Source organism: Carica papaya, chromosome 8 (genome assembly GCF_054855325.1).
Source record: "Carica papaya isolate Zhongbai chromosome 8, ASM5485532v1, whole genome shotgun sequence".
Classification (NCBI taxonomy): Eukaryota; Viridiplantae; Streptophyta; class Magnoliopsida; order Brassicales; family Caricaceae; genus Carica; species Carica papaya.
This window is the reverse complement of record NC_142316.1, coordinates 32,960,683-32,979,416: the sequence shown is the minus strand read 5'-3', so window position 1 is coordinate 32,979,416 and position 18,734 is coordinate 32,960,683. Positions and strand designations below refer to the sequence as shown.

The following is an 18,734-nucleotide window of genomic DNA, read 5'->3' as shown; positions in this document are numbered from 1 at the left end:
TAATTATATTATAATACTTAAATTAAATTAAATTTTAACAAGCAAAAATTAATATTATGTGGAGGCTAAATTATATTAGTTGTTGAAGTTATTACAACTGTTAAAAATTAATTTTTTGTTTTTATAGAAAAAAAAAATGTAGAAGAGAAATCCGGAGGTGGGGTCTGACACGAGTACTCCACGCTTCTCCTCCTCCGAGATTCTAAACCCCTTGGATGTATGCGCGCGTACTGGGGCGTGCGCTTCTCCTTACTCGTCGACTTTTCACCAAAACACCAGAGTTCTCCAAATAACCTAAACTAAACAGTCAGCACTCTTTGACCATTCCTTGCTTGCTCTCATACTTTTCGAATCAATCCAACGAGAGAAATCCGATTGAGAATTGGAATCCTCTGCTTTCTGCAACTCTAGCCATGGAGTTTGCTGATGCGAACTTGGAGTTAAAGGAGATTCAGACACTGGAAGGCCACACGGATCGAGTATGGAGCCTGGCATGGAATCCGGCCACCGGAATCGGCGAGATACCGTCGGTATTTGCCTCTTGTAGCGGCGACAAGACTGTAAGAATCTGGGAGCAGCGCCCCTCCTCTCGCTCATGGGACTGCAAGGTCCGTCTCTATCTCTTTCTCTCTTCGTGCGCAAGGAGAACTATACACAAATTCTGTTTGGCCGTGGAGAAAGTGCTGAAAATGAAAATCTTCCCCTCCGTTTTCTTTGTTGAAACTGAAATTCATTTTGGCGTTCTTTTTCTTTCGTTGTTATGTGGCTAAATTTCACGAAGAATGTGGAGGTGGAGTGAATTTAGCGAGTAGCACTCATGCACCTTGTTTCGGTTTCATAGAAAGATGACGAACGTGGAAATTAAGCTAAACAAATATGTTGAACCTAGTTCAAAGAACTTGAATGATTAGTTAATGGCGTTACATGTATGCTTTGAATATTCGACATCTACTGACTGTTGAAGAGTCCTGGTTTTGCTTCTGGTGGTTTAGGGATAGCAGAAATAATCTATACATGTCTTATATAGATATTGTATAAAAATATGATGGCATGATTTTACTGTGCAGGCAGTTTTGGAAGAAACGCACACTAGAACTGTGAGATCATGTGCTTGGTCGCCATCTGGGAAACTGTTGGCCACTGGAAGCTTTGATGCCACCACTGCCATTTGGGAAAATATTGGGGGTGATTACGAATGTGTTTCCACCTTGGAGGTACAGCCAATTCCATCCTTGATCAATTATTCTCTATAATTTCTTAAGGAAAATTTTTGCACCGTCAACTTTGTAGCCTCTATGAATGCTTTTAGTCTTTTCAAGGTAGAGATTAGAGATGAAGTGTAACATTTATATAAATGGTAAGAGTAGTTGTAGTAGAATATTTGTCCTAAAGGCTAGTTACAGAAGGGCAGAGCGCAGAGAATTTCACATCCCTTCCATTCAAATAAACATCTTTGTGCAATTCACACATTATTTTCTGCACAACTGTGTTCATAAATGCATATAATGATACATTCCTTGCATTTGGTCTTTTCTATAAGGAAATTTTCTGCTGTACAGGGTCATGAAAATGAAGTAAAAAGTGTATCGTGGAATGCATCAGGATCTCTGCTTGCTACATGTGGTCGAGACAAAACTGTTTGGATTTGGGAAGTAATGCCAGGGAATGAATTTGAGTGTGTCTCAGTGTTGCAAGGACACACACAAGATGTCAAAATGGTTAAATGGCATCCGACTATGGATGTTTTGCTCTCTTGTAGTTACGACAACACTGTTAAGGTATTGAATTCGCTTAGAATCCTCTGTTGTTCTGTTTTCCTCAGTAATAAATGAACGAGAATCATCATTTGCTGCTTTCAGTATTTGTTAATAAGATTGGGTGGTAGAGTTGAATTGTGATACTTGCAATGGTACACACAGGTATGGTGGGCAGAGGATGACGATGGTGAGAGTTGGCACTGTGCTCAAACTTTAGGGGAATCTAACAAGTAGTGTTCCTTAAACTCTCCCCTGTTTACGTTTTAAGCTTTTTTTGTTCTTTCTTTTGAAAAATACCTCTTATTCACTTTCAAGATATGTTCTTTATTTTTATTTCAAAAGATATGTTCTTTATTTATTTTTCTCATTTCTCATGCTGTTATTTTGGTCATAAAATTAGATTTTGTTGACTAAGTTCAATTTCATACAACTAAAGTTTTTTCATGATACCTTCTTGCCAGTGGTCACTGTTCTACTGTTTGGGCACTTTCCTTTAATGCAACAGGAGACAAAATGGTTACATGTAGGTATGTGAATGTTTCTTCCCTAATTTTGGTCCTGAATTTGGAGGAAGTATGAGCTAGTGGCATTATCAACAATGACCAATGGAAATATAATAGTGTTGACAGAAACTATGATACTGATTTTGCAGCGATGATCTAACCCTAAAGATATGGGGCGCGGATATTGCTAGGATGCATTCTGGGGATGGTTATGCACCGTGGTAAGGAACATGCAATCTTACATAACGTGGTTCTACTTTTTCTGGAAAAAGTGTCTGTACTGTTTATGTATGCTTCTACACTATATTTTTATATATCCTATAAATCCACTTCATTTTATTAATTTTTATCAGTGGGTTGGGCTGGATCTTTGTTTTTCAATTGTTTTCTATAAATATGTTTGAAAGCTTTCTGTTGTTGCCTCTGAGTGAAGTGTAGGGACGAAAACCTGCCATTTCAATGTGCAACTCGTGTCATATAGATAACTTGAAGAGCTTTTGCTTGGCTGTTTTGTTGTCAGATTGTTCCTACATCTCATCATCAAAGAGATATCAATATCATGCCACCTTTACTTCTAGCGTATCTGGCAGAAGTCAAAGATCTTTGACTAATATGGTTATACATTAGTTTGTTCATACATATATAGTCATCCCTTATACTCTGGGTCATTACTATCTGGAGCAAGTTCTTAACAGCTTAGCTAATTAATTAGCAGTTTTGGATCTTATCTTATAATGGCAATTTCATCAGTATGTTAATGTTTCGGACCTGATTTAAAATGGCAATTATGTCAGTATGTTAATGTTTGTCAATTTTAGAGAGTAATTTCCAATTGCTGAAGCTCGGAAACAATTATTTTTTGTTTTCTTTTGGTGGGGAATGGAGTTGAGATGATGAAATTTTTTCATTTTGTAACCCCATCATGTGCCCCAAAGAATTGAAAATAGCTTGCTATATGTACCATTCTTACTTTTAGTTAGATTATAAGAAAAGTTGATTATTCTCCCTTTTTGGATCATTTTCTCCTCTTCTTTTCATTCATGCCAATAACTGTGCTCCTTTCTATTGGATATGCAGGAGCCATCTTTGCTCTCTTTCAGGTTACCATGATCGAACTATTTTTTCAGTTCACTGGTCAAGGTACGACAGTTTGTTTACTTGTGAAGCATATCTTTGTTGGGCTTTGACATGGAATTTAAAGTTTGTTCTCTTGTTCAGATTCAAGGCCAATCCTATGCTGGACTCATAAGAAAAATCTGAAAGAAAATTATCCTTTAATACTATTTGCATCACCGAACAATGATTGGGATGCCATCCTCTAGTTGAAGTGCACGGATGACATAATTAACTACTTATAAATCATTCACAAATCTGGTATAACTTTTTTACAGAGAACTCCTTATGCCAATTGCCCCAGAGATGCCTCATCTCCACCATATAAACTAAACTAAAGATCTAGATAAGGTTATTTCCTTAGAAGATTCTTTCATTATGAGAATATTTTAATGACTGGACCTGACATCTGGTTGGACCCAGGTGTTCCATTCAGTGAAAAGAATGTGTTTTTTCCCCAGGAAACAAAATTTTTACATAATTGCAAGATATAGATAGTGGGATGGACCAAATTTGTGATAATGACATTTTTGGCTAATTTTAATAGATGTCTGGAAATAATACAAAACCAATCACTATAAGATTTAGTTTGTTCAACTTTTAGTTCTATGAAAAAGGATATGAATACAGTAGCATTCCAATGAAAATCTTGAATGAAATAACACTCCAATTGCAATCAATTTCATTCCAATTTAATGCATTTGGTTTGATAATTTCTTTCATTTACAAATGAGAAAATACTTCTATTATTCTGGAATTAAAATTTGAGGGTTGTTGATCAATTACACATCAAATCATACATTGCAAATAAAAATGTAGTAATTGAGTGAGAATAGAATAGATAATAAACCAAACACAGCATGAGATATCTAAGTTAGTCTTCTCCTACTGAATAACTACCCTTTGCTTTTCCAGGGAAGGCATTATTGCTAGTGGAGCAGCAGATGATGCTGTGCGATTGTTTGTGGAGGACAAAGATGGTTTGGTACTAGTTTGCCCTCTTCTTTTTGTCTCTTTTTGCCAGCTTTGCCTGGGAAAGTGCTTTCTTATCAGGGTACTTTGAAAGTTAAAAATGATAGGTGGATATATATATCTATTGCTACATCTTATAAGATGAGGGGGAACTGGCACAGGATTCAATATTTCTCTTCCAATTCAAAATCTTGGGTGTTTTGTTTCTTTTATTTTGGAAGCTAAAAATGTGTTTTAGAAGATAAAGATTAGGATTCTGCTGGTGTTAAAGGAGAGTGCTTTTGCTAACTTTTGACCAATAGTTTGCTGGCTTTGTCATGAATTGGTCTCTTTCCTTTTATTTTTCAGATATCTAATCACTTGTTTTCTATTATTTAGCTCATGAATCATTTTAGAGGGTAAATTGGTATCAATATCTTCTCTTCAATTTTATAATACAAATTTGGTCCCCTGCTTCAAGATTATTTATCTTTTGCTAGCATCCTGAGTAACCTTCATACTTATCTGTTCTCCCTATGGTCGAGAAGGCTTCTATTTTATGAACTCATCATGATATCTTAGTTATGGGTAGTAATTGGCAGAAATTTTGGAAATTACATCCAAAAACTAGGACGTAAAACATGTTGGACCAGCTGACATGCAAGTTATATCCTTATTGAAATAAGTTTTGAGGCCAAACTTTAAGGTGTTCCACAGAAATTAAAGGATGAAGATTTTGCTTCATCATTCTACCTTGAACTTCTTTAGTCAAGTAGAAGCACGAGACCTCACTAGGTCTTTGAGTTATATAACATATTTTTGGCCCGCTTTACTTTGATTCAACCAGTCTAGGACTCATTCTCCCTGACATGGCCAAATAAACACACTGATAAATAAGCACAGTGGTTCTCCCTTTGTTCCATTAACTACAAATGTTACTGATTGGCCTTCAGTGGTGAGGTGCAGAAAAAGGGCAAGAATTTGTTTGATGTTGTAGCATCCAGAGGATCAACGAATTATACATTTGATGGTGAACCCTCTAGGAAATTTGATTGAGCAGCATGTACAATTCTGTGTACAGAAATCTGCAGATAAACAAATAAAATATTTTCCTGTGTGAATTGCATGAAAGAGTCCTCTCTTTTTCAGATAGTAGCTATTTAATGGATTTATCTGCTACATATTTTTGCTATAGGTTGACGGACCTTCATACAATTTATTACTTAAGAAGGACAAGGCCCATGACATGGATGTAAATTCAGTACAATGGAGCCCTGGGGTAAGACTTGCTGCTCTCTTATAGAAATGAGATGAGATCTCCGCGTAATGTGAGCTTAGATGCACTAAGGCACAATCTGTCACCATTTTTCTATGTGATGGGCGTTGGGACCCCATGGAAAAATGATTTTCTGAAACTGTCCCATGAATCCATGGAATAAACTCTGGCTTGTGGTGTGGAGCTAAGGGTATAACAAATGATTCTCTTTATCAGCCTTGGTTACATGTGGAACAAATCATTTTTTACAATTTATCTAGAGATTTACATTTAATTTAATTAAGAAATTATGTAGACTCTATTAGAAGATGATGAAAATTGAGAAAGTCTATTTGTTCTGAACGTAGCCCTATATCATCCATTGTTCTGATCTCTGGGTGTTACTTCCCTGCATCTTTGCAGTCTGTTTTTTCCTAAAAAGGCCCAATCATATCAGTTTTTACTTGCCCGACCAACTCCCTGCGCTGCGAAACGACTGCCATTTCAAATTTTAAGCTTCTATTGATCACAATTGAAACTACTAATGCTAATACATTGGTTGTTGCTGTGAAAACTTGCCAGGTAAACCGACTACTCGCCTCTGCGAGTGATGATGGGACGATAAAGATATGGGAGCTGGCAACTAAACCCTGATTCGATTTTTCTGATCAGCATGGCTCATATCCTCTTCATTCAATGGATTCCAAATGCGTACGATGACATGGAATCCTATTGTACCCCTGATTGGTGGATTTTGAGAAAGTCGATATTGTCCATTAGCGCATGCGTTTTCTAACATATTTTCCGTAGATGATAGCAAAAATGTTGTTACATTATGTAAGAAGAAAAATAGAAACGAAGGATGTCTGCTCATGATTGCATTCCCGGGTTGAATAATAAGATTGATTCTCTCTCTCTCTTTCTCATGTGGAATCAAGATCTGATACAAAGTCTATAAGAATTTGAAACCAATTGAATTTCGCTGCTGCGTGTGGTTTTTTTCTTTATTTATTTTTTTAAGGGAGAATGAACCTACTAGGTTTGGCTGCTCTCCATGACTATTATGATTTTAGTATATATATTTGCGCAGTAGAATATTTGGTTCAAGTTATCATTGCTATTCCTTAGGACGAATTTGCCATGACAGCCGCCCTATTGAAGCACTCAGTTTCCTAAACAATTGATTTTTGCTCGGGTGGCACTTTTGTTCGAGTTCTTAGACCTGGTTTCTGTGAATTCTTTAATGGCGGAGAAAGATAGTAAGAGTAATTTTCAAAAACTAAATTATTAAGAAACAAGACTTTGTCAATTTAACAATAAATAATTTTTTTTCTTGTGATTTGTAAATGAATAAAAAAAAAATCAATTTTTAGAAATTTTGAGATTTTCATATCAACTAAATTAAGAGAACTATTTAATCTTATTTATTTTATTTTATTGTTGATTAGAATATATTGAATATTTTGTCCAATAAAATTTATTTATTTTTTGTGGAATCCGGTTTTCTCTCTAGCAAATATACTTGATAAACTTTTTAACACGGATTTATATATATTTTAATAATTAAGTCTCGTTACATATTTAAAAATAATATAATTAAAACCAAAGTATAAGTATTAACCGTTCAACTCAATTAATAAATAATTGGTATATAAAAATAATTTTTTAATATATTCAAACAATTTAGTAATTTGTTGTTGCAGTTGTAATTTTGTGAATCATTCTATAACATTTAAGTAATTATTAATTTATTATGCAAAACTAAAAAAGAAAAAGTCAATATAGAATGTGAAGAAATTAGCACGTAAGTATCATAGGAATGATTTTCAGTGCTGAGACAGGCAACTGGGACAGAATTCTGTAGTGCTGGTTACTTATAATGCAAATTTAGCCGAAGAAGAAAAAACCAGTTATTGTCACCATAAACTTCAACCTACACCAGGGATGGATCTTTTTCTATCATGAACGAACACCATGCCGTTTCCATATTCTCACACAATAATCAACGAGCATCAAATCAAAAATATACATCAAAATATTATTCAAAATAATTATAGCTCAACACCTGTTTTCTATTCTTAATCTGCCCGAATTTGCTCGTCTTCCTTCTTCAACCAAAGCCGCCCTAGCCGATAAGATCCCGCCGGGCACCAACGACGCGTCAAAAGTCGAACAGTCAATCCAGTCCTTCAACAGCTTCTCTTGTCCCCATATTTCAGGAATCCAAACACTACCAGCCACCTCTATTCTGTGTCTCTTCAGCCTTTCACGCCCATTATCCTCCGGCAACATCGATCCGCTCTCTCTCCCTCCGCCGTCTCCATTTTCAATTCTCACCGGCTCGTTATCAAGCCGAGTCCCTCCTTGTGATAATACCGTCGTCCTGCTCTCTTCCCCAGTATTTAACTCAACTTCCGACGACAACTCTTCCGTTTCCGCTCCATTATACCGATCCTCCTGGTGCTCACGAGAAGCGTCCTTCAACAAATTAGTCAGACTTTCCGTTTTCAAAGGATGATTAACATCGCTCGAACTTTGAAAAGTAATCTCCGGCGGTGCAATTTCGTGGTGATGATCATCTTGAGAGTACACGTCGGGACTAATCTCCATCGTCATTCTTGGTGAACCGAAAATGGTGAGATTTAAAGTATTTCAGTATCTGTTCTTGTCGATAGGGTTTTGGTTTGGAATTCCGTAGAGGCCTCTGGCTTATTTGGTGAAGGAGATATGAAATGGTGAGGGTAAGGTGATTGGTTGGCTGCCGAGTGTGGGAAAATAAAGGAAGGAGAATGGGTGGGGGAGTTCGTTTACACGTCAACTGGGCGCTCTCATTTTTGTATGGTGACTGACAAGTTGACGTGTCTAGTTTTCAAATATTTGGATTCCAATTTGTGTGGTTTTAGTTAATTAGTTTTCGATTTTTATTATTTCCAGCACCAATAATAATAAATTATATATTTATAAAATTATATAATGATATTTATAAATTAAAATTTATTTCACTTATATATTTAAAGTGGTTTTGGGTTTAAAAATACAATATCAACTAATAGATTCTATGTTTATGTAATGTAAGTTTTAAATAAGAAAAAGTAACGAGAGAATATACCATCTTTGACCATACATTTAAAAGGAGGGGGGAGAAAAAAAATGTGACAGGAAAAAGGGAGTGGCTAAAAAAGATGGAATAAGAAGTGTAAAAATCCTGGGATGAGATTTTTGGAGGGATTGTGAGGTTGATGTTGATTTTGGAAGGCGAACCAATCGTATTGTGGTTTTTGATTTTGGATCAAGTCTGCCATATTTATTTTTCATTTATTAGTCGGACTGAGACATGTTTCGGAAGGGTTCATTGTGTTCGTGTAGATATTTTCTTTTTTTTTTTTCTCATTGATTGTTTTTCTACATTTTCCTAGTTTCTATATTTTGTGCTAGTTTAATTACTACAAAATTTTAAAATATATTTCTATATTTTTCGAGTTTCTACGGAATCGTTCCCGAACAATTCTTTTGAGTGACTGACTTGACGATATTATGTGCAAAAAAATTAAAAAAACTCAAGAGATTATTTTGTATGTTGAAGTTAAACGCGTAAGAAAACGATTTACATTCTATTAATATATGTTCAATAGCCTAATATGAATAATATGTTTGAGATTTAAAAAAAAAAAGATAAATAATTAGTTGAGAATCATTATGGATGAGTGTATGGTCGAATCGTAACTTTATTGTTGATTTTAGACATAAAAAATGTTTGTTGTTTTTTGCCTCCGAGGAGCAGAGGATGGGAGACGAATAATTTAAGTATTCAATGACATTCACAATTACAAATACATTATAATAGTTATTGAACTTAAAAAAGAGATGTCAAGGTGTCTTTGGCCTATGATATCCTTCAATGATGGGTGAAACAAAACTCAAGAACTGAAATATATTATAAATGAGCAAACAACAAACAAAGCAGAAAGTTTAGTTACTCGATGAATAACTTAAATATCTTATTTTAAAATATTAACAGAAAGAGATTTAAATACTAAAAAAGTTCCTAAAAAATCTCAACTGTTTGTTTAAGGAGCACCAACGAGATAGTGTCATTATCTCAACTAAACCATCATGTTAGTGCATTATCTCAACAATCTCTTAAAGAAAAGTAAAAACAAATTACTTCCTAAATAAACGGAAAGCTAAAAGGATAAAACTTTGACTTTGTCAGCAACTCTTCATCAAGCACGATCTGTGAGTTGCACTAATTTTTGGCATTCCCCCTTAGTACAAGCTTAGAGTTAACACCAAGTGCATAGCAAAGTGCTCTAAAGGAGTAAAAACTAAGTAAAAATTCAGCCAAAACAAATATGATAAAATCTGCCCCAAGATACTCAAAAACAATCACACAAAAACTTCAAAATTTTTAACGTAGAAAACTCCTTCAATGTGAAGAATAAAAACTATGGGATCTTTCCTGATCCCAGTAAAAAGAACTCCACTATAAAAATTAGTGTTTACAGGAACAATAAGTAACCACTATAATAATCCTTAAACAAATACTCAATAATAAATCAACCAAACAATAAGTGATAAACAAGGGAATAGATAAATATCACAAAAACAGCTATTGTTCATACAAAATGGATGCGTTCTGATTGTTCAAATCTGATCTCCACCGTTTAAATTAAAGAACAATTATCTCAAACATGCACACCAAAGTTCAGTCTCATCAGACCATAAATGGTGTCCGATAGTAAGAGAAAGTCAAATGGTCGATGGAGGGACAAAAACTGTGAATAGTAATTTCAAACTGAAAATACCGAAAATCCAACCATTCAAAATCGATATCCACCTACTAGAATGAAGAACAATGAGTCTTTCAAATACCCACTAAATTTCAATCTAATCCGAATAAAGATCACCGTCTAATCATGTAAAGAAGTAAAACACGTTGGATATAATTTTTTCAGCAAAAATTTCCTTTTTTTTTTTGTTTTCTACCTTTTGGTGGCTGAAAGCTTATTTTTATACTATTTCTTAAGGTTAAAGTGGTATATCCTAAAAACAAAAACCATAATAACCCTAATAGGCGAAAAAATAAGTGAGTTAAAAAAGGATTTGGGTTTTTCCACATAAGAGGGAACCTAAAACCCAACAATTCGACCCTTTCTGACTATGTGGAGGAGTTCACCAAATTGACAACCATTCGACATGCTTCAAATTTCACTCTTGATAAAGCTTTTGTGCACATATCAGAACCGTTATCATCAGTGTGTATCTTCTCAAGTTCAACTACCTAGAATCCAAAACATCATAAATCCAATAATACCTCACATGAATGTGTTTGGATCTATAATGAAAAATAGGATTCCTACCAAGATGAATATCACTCTGATTGTCACAAAATAAGACATATCTCTTTACATGCTTCAGTCACTGCAATGAACTCGGTTTCTGTAGTAGACAATGCAATGCATTTCTGCAACCTAGATAGTTATATCGCAGCTCCCCCTACAAAGGTAATTAGATACCCAGAAGTAAACTTTCTCGAATCTGTATCCCCTGTCAAAACAGAATTTATAAAACCACTGAGAATAGGCTTCTCAATCCTAAAATACAACTTTAAACTAGTAGTACCATGAAGATATCTCAAAATTGATTTCACGGCATTCCAATGTTCTTTTCCTAGATTAGATAGAAATCTACAAACAGTATCAACTGCACGAGTTATATCTAGTCTAGTACAAATCATAGTATACATCAAGCTACCTACTGTAGATGCATAAGAAATTTTCTGCATGTGTTCTTTCTCTTGCTCACTAGAAAGAGATTGTTTGACACTCAATCTAGAAGATATAGTAAGAGGTGTACTTACAGATTTAGCTATGGTCATATTAAATTGTTATAGTACCTTCTCAATGTACTTTTTTTGAGATAGCCACAACTTTTTGTATTTTTTATCGAGAGTGATTCTCATGCCAACAATGTACTTTGTTGGCCATAAATATTTCATTACAAATGATTTGCTCAACTCTTTCTTCAAGCTATCAATTCTGAAAGAACTAGAACCCATAATGAGCATATCATCAACATGTAACAACAGGATAATAAAATCACTATCAAAAAATCTCTATAAAAACACAATGATCAGAACTAGTCTTCTTGTAGTCTTGTTGAATCATAACTGACTCAAACTTCTTAGACTATTGCCTAAGTGCTTGTTTCAACCCATATAAACTCTTTCTCAATTTGCAAACATTTTTTCTTTCATTTCACTATAAAATCTTCAGGTTATTCCATGTAGATTTCCTCCTCTAAGTTACGATGAACGAATGTTGCTTTAACATCCATTTACTCAACTTCTAAATCAAGATTAGTAGCTAACCTTAAAATAACACGAATTGATGACATTTTAACCACTGGTGAGAATATCTCATCAAAATTAATTCTAATTTTCTTACCAAAGCCCTTGACAACTAATCTAGCTTTGTATCATGCAGATTTAGAATTATCGTCTTACTTCACTCTATAAACCCACCTATTTTTCAAGGCTTTTCTATCTTTAGGAAGCTTCATCAATTCAAATATGTGATTATCAGCTAAAGACTACATTTCATCATTAATAGCTGCAATCTATTCTACCTTTTACTCATTCTCAATTGCATTTTCATAACATTCAGGTTCTTCTTCATCTGTCAAGAGTATGTACTCATTAGGTGAATACTTAGTAGAATGCGTTCGATCTCTAGTAGTCCTTTTAAGTGGAACTTCAAGTTCTTTAACATGTGTCTCTTGTTGAATATCAATTGCTTCATCTTCAGGAGCACCAATCTCATCTGTATTATGATTGTCATTTTACGCATCATGATTCTGAACTTTAACTGCATCAGACATATGAGTTATAAGAGATGAGTCTAAGTCAATCAAACCACCAATTTGAGACTTAGATTTCTCCACCTCGTTAATATCTTTAATAGTATGATCTTTTATAAGATTACATCACGATTTCTGATAACTTTCTTTTAAACTGGGTCATAGCATCTATAATCAAACTCATCTTGCCCATAGACAATGAAGATATACTGCCTAGTCTTGGCATCTAATTTGGACATCTCATCTTTGGGAACATGCACAAAATATTTACAACCAAACACTCGTAGATGTTCATAGGAAACATCTCTACTGTACCGGAATTTATTAGGAACATCGTTTCCCAATGCAATAGTGAGAGTTAGATTGATCACATGTGCAACAGTATGCAAAGCTTCATCCCAAAAAATAGTTAGACAATTTAGCCTCTGAAAACACGCATCTGACTCTCTCCATTAATGTTTTGTTCATCCTTTCTGTCAAATCGTTCAACTGAGGAGTTTTTAGGATGTGTCTTCTGATGTTTGATACCATGTTCTCAGTAATATGCATCAAATGGCCCACAATACTCACCACCATTATCAATGCGAATACATTTCAACTTCTTTCCAGTTTTTCTCTCAACAAAAGCTTAAAATTCTTTAAATGGACCAAAAACCTGCTCTTTTAACTTTAAGGTACAAACCTAAAGTCTCATTGAATGATCATCAATAAAAGTCACAAAGTAAAGTGCATCACTAAATGACTTATCCTTCAAAGGACCACAAACATCTGAATGCACCAACTCAAGCAAATCATTTTTTTTAGACGAAAAATGATGTTTGAAAGAAACCCTCTTTTGTTTTCCAGCCCAGCAATAAGTACACTTGTCTAACCTTGCACCTTTTAATCCTAAAAATAAATTCTTGTTAGCTAGACAATTAAATCTCTTCTCACTAATATGACTAAGTCTCTTGTGCCATAATTCTAAGGAGCTCTCACATTTAACTGCATTAACAAGATCTGTAGAGATTGAAGTTTGTAATCAATATAAACTCGAAGTATTTTTTCCTCTACCCACAACTAAGGAACGTTTACTGAGTTTACATTGCCCATCATCAAAAGTGCTGCAATAGCCATAATCATCAAGTTTACTAGTGGAGATCAAATACAACCTAATGTCTGAAGCATGTCTAACATTTTTTAGCTCTAACTTTGTTCTATTTTGGGTCTCTAAACAAATAGTTTCAATGCTTATCACCTTTGATATCCATATTTAAAACCCCAAAATCACCCAGAGTATAAGATGTGAATAATTCATTCCTTGATGTAACATATGTCAAGAATCCAAACAATATCATCATAGGCTACATTGATCATATTTTCTTGATAAACTATAGCCAAATCATCATCTGAAGTGATAGTGGCAACACGATCAATATGGTTGTCATTTTCTTTCTTTTCTTGCTTCCTTTTGTCTGTTTTGCTTTATTTCTTCCACTTGTAACAATATTTCTTGATATGTCATGTTTTACCGCAATGATGACACTCAAGGTTCTTATACCTTGATTTTGATTTATTTTTACTCTTGCCTTTATTATGATCTTGACCCTTACTTTTACTTTTACTTCTTCCTCTGTTTTCAGTAACCAAGATTTCTGATTGTGAACTAGATGCCTCCTGAGTTTTTCTTCTCATCTCTTCATTCAAAATGTCAGTCCTTGCATACTGCATGGTTACGATATCATCAGGAGCATAATTAGTCAAAGATACATAAAAAAGTTTTCCATGAGTCAAGAAGTGTAGTCAACAACCAAAGTCCAATAACATCTTCATCAAATTTGATACCCATGTCAGACAGTTAATCAAAGATACCTTGAAATTCATTCATACGATCAAGTATAGAACTATCTTCGTTATATTGTAAGCGTATAACTTGTTTAAGCAAGAATAACTTATTGTTTCTAGTTATTAAAGCATATAAGGTTTCAAGCTTTTCCCATAAAATTTTGGCCTTTATTTCATTAGCAATATGATTCAACACATTATCTTCTACCCATTGCGAATAAAACTACATACTTGTAAGTTCTCAAATTTCCAATCTTTATCGGATTTAGACTCAGATTTTTGAGAAGCAAACACAGGTAAATGTAACCTTTTCACAATAAGAAAATCCCTCATTTTTCCTTTCCACTTATAATAATTTGTGTCATCCAAGTAAATCATTTTACTCACATTCACCTCCATCATTCAAACAAACAAAAGAAAATCTATAATCAACTAATGAATTAATGAACTTGGCTCTGATACCACTTGTAGAGAAGTAGTTAAATGAATTTATGAGAAGTGAAAACTAAGTAAAAATTCAGCCAAAATAAATATGATAAAATTTGTCCCAAGATGCTAAAAAATAATCACATAAAAACTCCAAAATTTTTAACGTAGAAAACTCCTTTAATGTAAAAGATAAAAATCATGAGATTTCTCCTGGTCCAAGTAAAAAGAGCTCCACTATAAAAATTAGTGTTTACAGCAACAATAAGCAACCACTATAATTTTTAAACAAATACTCAACAACAAATCAATCAAACAACAAGATATAAATAAGGGTATGGAGAAATATCAATAAAACAGCTACTGTTCATACGAAACGAATGCATTCTGATTCTTTGAATCCAATCTCCACCGTTCAAATTAAAGAACAACTTATCCTGAACATACTCACCAAATTATGTTCATAAGGTGTGCTAACTTACGTTTAGCAACCCTATTTTGTTGTGGGGCTTAAAGACTTATTAATTGACGTTGAATTCAATGTTTATTGCAATATTCAAGGAATGAATCATTCATATACTCCCCACCATTATCTGTTCGCAAACACTTCATCAATAAGTCCAATTCTTTCTCCACCTGCTATTTGAATAGAATAAAATTTGAAAAAACTTTACTCTTATTTTAAGGAAGTATATCCAACAAAATTAAGAAAATTCATCCATGAAAACTAATAGATAATGAAAACCAGCATAGCTAGGTGTTCTTGTTGGTCCCATGAGATCTGAGTGGACTAGTTATAATGTAACAGAAGCTCTATTTGTCGAATTTAGAAAAGAAGGCGGTGAGATTTCTTATATTGATAGCCAACAAAAACAACATTATATCTAATGTCTTTAAAGATAGGAACTCTATCAATAAGCTTTGCAATAGAGATTTTCTATAATAATTGGTAGCCAACATGTCCTAGTCGAGAATGCCAAATTGTTGCGCTAACATTCTGCTTTATCTTTTCAATATATGCATCACTTGCAGATAATACACACAATGATTTTTTTTTTACTAGTGAATAAAACATTAGCTACAATGTGTTTGATATTTGAAAGAATTTTTACATCATTTGGTCAGAAAATGTTATACCTCCAAGAATCAATTAATTGAGAAATTAAGGTAAGATTTTTTTTTAAGCCTTGACATTAAAATCTTTCTTTTAATACATGATGGAGAGAATTATCAACTGGCACAACAACTTTTTTATTAAAATGCGGGTGAACATCAGAGAGTAAAGAATCATTGCTTGTTGCATGATGGGAGCAACCAGAATCAATAATCCATTCCTTTATTGTAGTCTATGGAAGCACTAGCATCTGCATCTATCTTGGAATTAATTTATCAGTTGATAACTTCAATGGATAAGCAATGCTCCCATTTTGGTTGTTCAGATTCACCACTTTCATGTACACTGTTTGCTTCTGCTTATGAAAGATTGACACGACAATCGTGTTTGATATGACCAGGTTTTCCACATCGATTACACACCACCTTTACACGACAATCGCATTTGAATGTCCCTCTTTTCCACACCTGTAACAAACTTTTGAATTTTCTTTAGAATACCCCTCTATTTTAAACTGCTTATTATCGCCTTTATACTGAGTAGCAAAATTATTTTTTTGTTTTTTCTTTTGTATAAAGAACATCTTCCACTTAAGAGAGATTGTTTGTTGTTGCGATCATTTGTTTCACCATAGCTTCTTGATTTGAGAGAAGGTTCTCCAAATCAATGATAGAGGGTTGAGTTGCCCACCCTTGTATTGAAGAAATAAATGGTATGAATTCTTTTTGCAATCCACGAATAAGATAACAATGTAAATAAGCATCACTAAGTCGTTTTGAAATTTTAGCACACAAGGTTTTAACTTTCAAAAAATATTCTGAAATTAAAAAATTACCTTGAGTCATCCCAACAAGTTCATTCTCTAAATATTGCATCCGCGTTATCTTCTTTTGGGTGAACAACCACTCAAGTATCTCCCACACTTGCTTTGGCAATTATAAATCACGAACATACTCGATGTACTCTTTGTTGATTGATGTTCGCAAGGCAAACAAAGTTTTGCCGCATTTTATCTTCCACTTCTTACGCAATTCAACATTTTGTGATCATCTGGAATTACAGCTTCATCATCAGAGATAAGATCCCACAAATCATGCCCTTGTAAATAAGCTTCCATGCATAATTTCTAGTAACTATAATTGTTACCAACAAGCTTTTCTATAGAGGCTTGAGAGATATTGCTTTCGTTATTCATATTCATTGAGGAATAAAATCAAACACTTGGCAGGCGACCTACAAAAATCAAAACTCAAAAACACTTAATAAGAATAAAACCAAGCTCTGATACCATGAAACAAAACTCAAGAACTGAAATATATCATAAATGAACAAATAAAAAATAGAGCAGGAAGTTTATTTCCTAATGAATAACTTAAATATTTCACTTTAAAATATTAATAAAGAAATATTTAAATACCAAATGAGTTCCTAAAAAATCTCAACTGTTTGTTTAAGGAGCACCAACGTGCTAATGTGATTATCTTAACTAAACCAACATGCCACTGCATTATCTCAACAATCCTTTAAAGAAAAGTAAACACAAACTAATTCCTAAATAAATAGAAAGGTAAAAGGATAAACTTTTGACTTTATCAACGACTCTTCAGCAAGCATGATCTGTAAGTTACACTAATTTTTGACGATGATAAGGGATTGCTAATTTCAACGTAAGCCTTATTTAGAGGAAGAAGCTTTATCGATGTTGATCTGGAGAGGTTTGAAATTTATGAATACATTTAAAAGATGCTAAAGATAAAGTAAGTTCCTTCACTCGAGCTGTATTCCTCTAATGCCGATAAAGATTTATTCGAATAAAAGTATAAATTATAGTATTCTCTCACAATTTTTTTTTATACATAATTAAATTTGATCATATTGTAGATGTAGAAAAGTAATTTACCAATATAATAAATGTAGAAATGACGCTTGCTGTTTTGTGGGGTATGCGGTAGGCCCACCTTCGTCATGTGGGCCTGTCTTCTATTTTGGTCTTGTACGCCTCTAGTCACCTCATGTCTCCCTCACCATATCACAAAATTGCTTACATATAAAATTTAAATTATAACGATAAAAAAATATGAACAAAAAAATTAGTATTCGATTTTTTTTTTCAGAAAAAATGGAATTCAATGGTTTCGTTAATTGAAATAAACATACTATGAGAAATGAAAAATTATTACATTATTTAATTGGATGATTAATATACTAATTTTATTAAAAAAGGATAATTAATTTGAATAAAATTGCATTTATTTGTCTCTATTTATTTACAATAATTGAAGATATTATTAAGTATTTACCATAAACCTAAATTTATTACATACCGAAGAAAATATATAATCTATATATATATATATATATACCCACTTGCCATGCGTTTAGACTAATTGCTAAATCCCACATGAAAAATGAAACACGACGGCTGTTTTATCAATGTTTGAGTAGGTCCCGTTTGTACCTTATAGAAAGTAGCGGGACTGGGTCAGCCCTCCATGCGCTCCCTCAGAAAATGGCCTCCACAAATACGTCATCGTTTCTTGTTCTGAAAATTGCCCTCAACAAAACGTCGTCGTATCTTGTTTATCTTTGTCTCATGAACATAATTTTAGTATTGGCTGCCTCGCTTACAGAGAAATAAACTAAACTTTGTGTCCCGCCGGACTGCTTATCTTATCAGTGAATTAGTGAAAAACTGTGTAAAGTTGGGATTCCAAGATCCTAATGGCATGATTAGAAGAATTGTATAATGATTTATAACTAAATATATATAGATATATAATTAAAATATTATAGACATATATTTATATATTATTAAATATATAAACATATATATAATTAAAATTATAAATATATAAATTTAATTAAATATATATAGATACAATAAAATTGAACAGGAGAAGTCGGAGATGAAGATGATTTGCGGGATGCAGCTC

At 33.5% G+C, this 18,734-nt stretch overlaps 2 protein-coding genes and 1 long non-coding RNA gene across 5 annotated transcripts; 1 reads left to right on the top strand and 2 right to left on the bottom strand.

Annotated features, from left to right (window-relative positions):
• Positions 1-279: 279 nt before the first annotated feature.
• On the top strand, positions 280-6,494 carry EMB1345 (Transducin/WD40 repeat-like superfamily protein). Of its 2 annotated transcripts, XM_022052910.2 has the most exons (10): positions 280-608; positions 1,068-1,214; positions 1,560-1,778; positions 1,920-1,987; positions 2,219-2,284; positions 2,410-2,481; positions 3,338-3,400; positions 4,289-4,358; positions 5,520-5,603; positions 6,162-6,494. In XM_022052910.2, the coding sequence occupies exons 1-10, from the start codon at positions 414-416 to the stop codon at positions 6,231-6,233; spliced, it is 1,056 nt and encodes a 351-aa protein (XP_021908602.1). In that variant the 5' UTR covers positions 280-413; the 3' UTR covers positions 6,234-6,494. The 2 variants fall into 2 exon arrangements, with proteins under 2 accessions (XP_021908602.1, XP_088065661.1); XM_088209535.1 differs by lacking the exon at positions 5,520-5,603 and having other exon boundaries at positions 6,162-6,452.
• Positions 6,495-7,368: 874 nt separating this feature from the next.
• On the bottom strand, positions 7,369-8,392 carry LOC110822800 (uncharacterized). Its single transcript, XM_022053015.2, is given in 2 exon segments — positions 7,369-7,684; positions 7,686-8,392. Coding segments are annotated over 2 exon segments (537 nt in total). The 5' UTR covers positions 8,196-8,392; the 3' UTR covers positions 7,369-7,657.
• Positions 8,393-15,922: 7,530 nt separating this feature from the next.
• LOC110822597 (uncharacterized) lies at positions 15,923-17,656 on the bottom strand. 2 transcript variants are annotated; one of them, XR_002541270.2, is made up of 3 exons: positions 16,948-17,656; positions 16,637-16,851; positions 15,923-16,492 (listed from the first exon to the last, which is right to left on the bottom strand). It is a non-coding gene; the product is annotated as an uncharacterized LOC110822597 (long non-coding RNA). The 2 variants fall into 2 exon arrangements; XR_002541271.2 differs by having other exon boundaries at positions 15,923-16,268.
• Between the last annotated feature and the right edge of the window lie 1,078 nt (positions 17,657-18,734).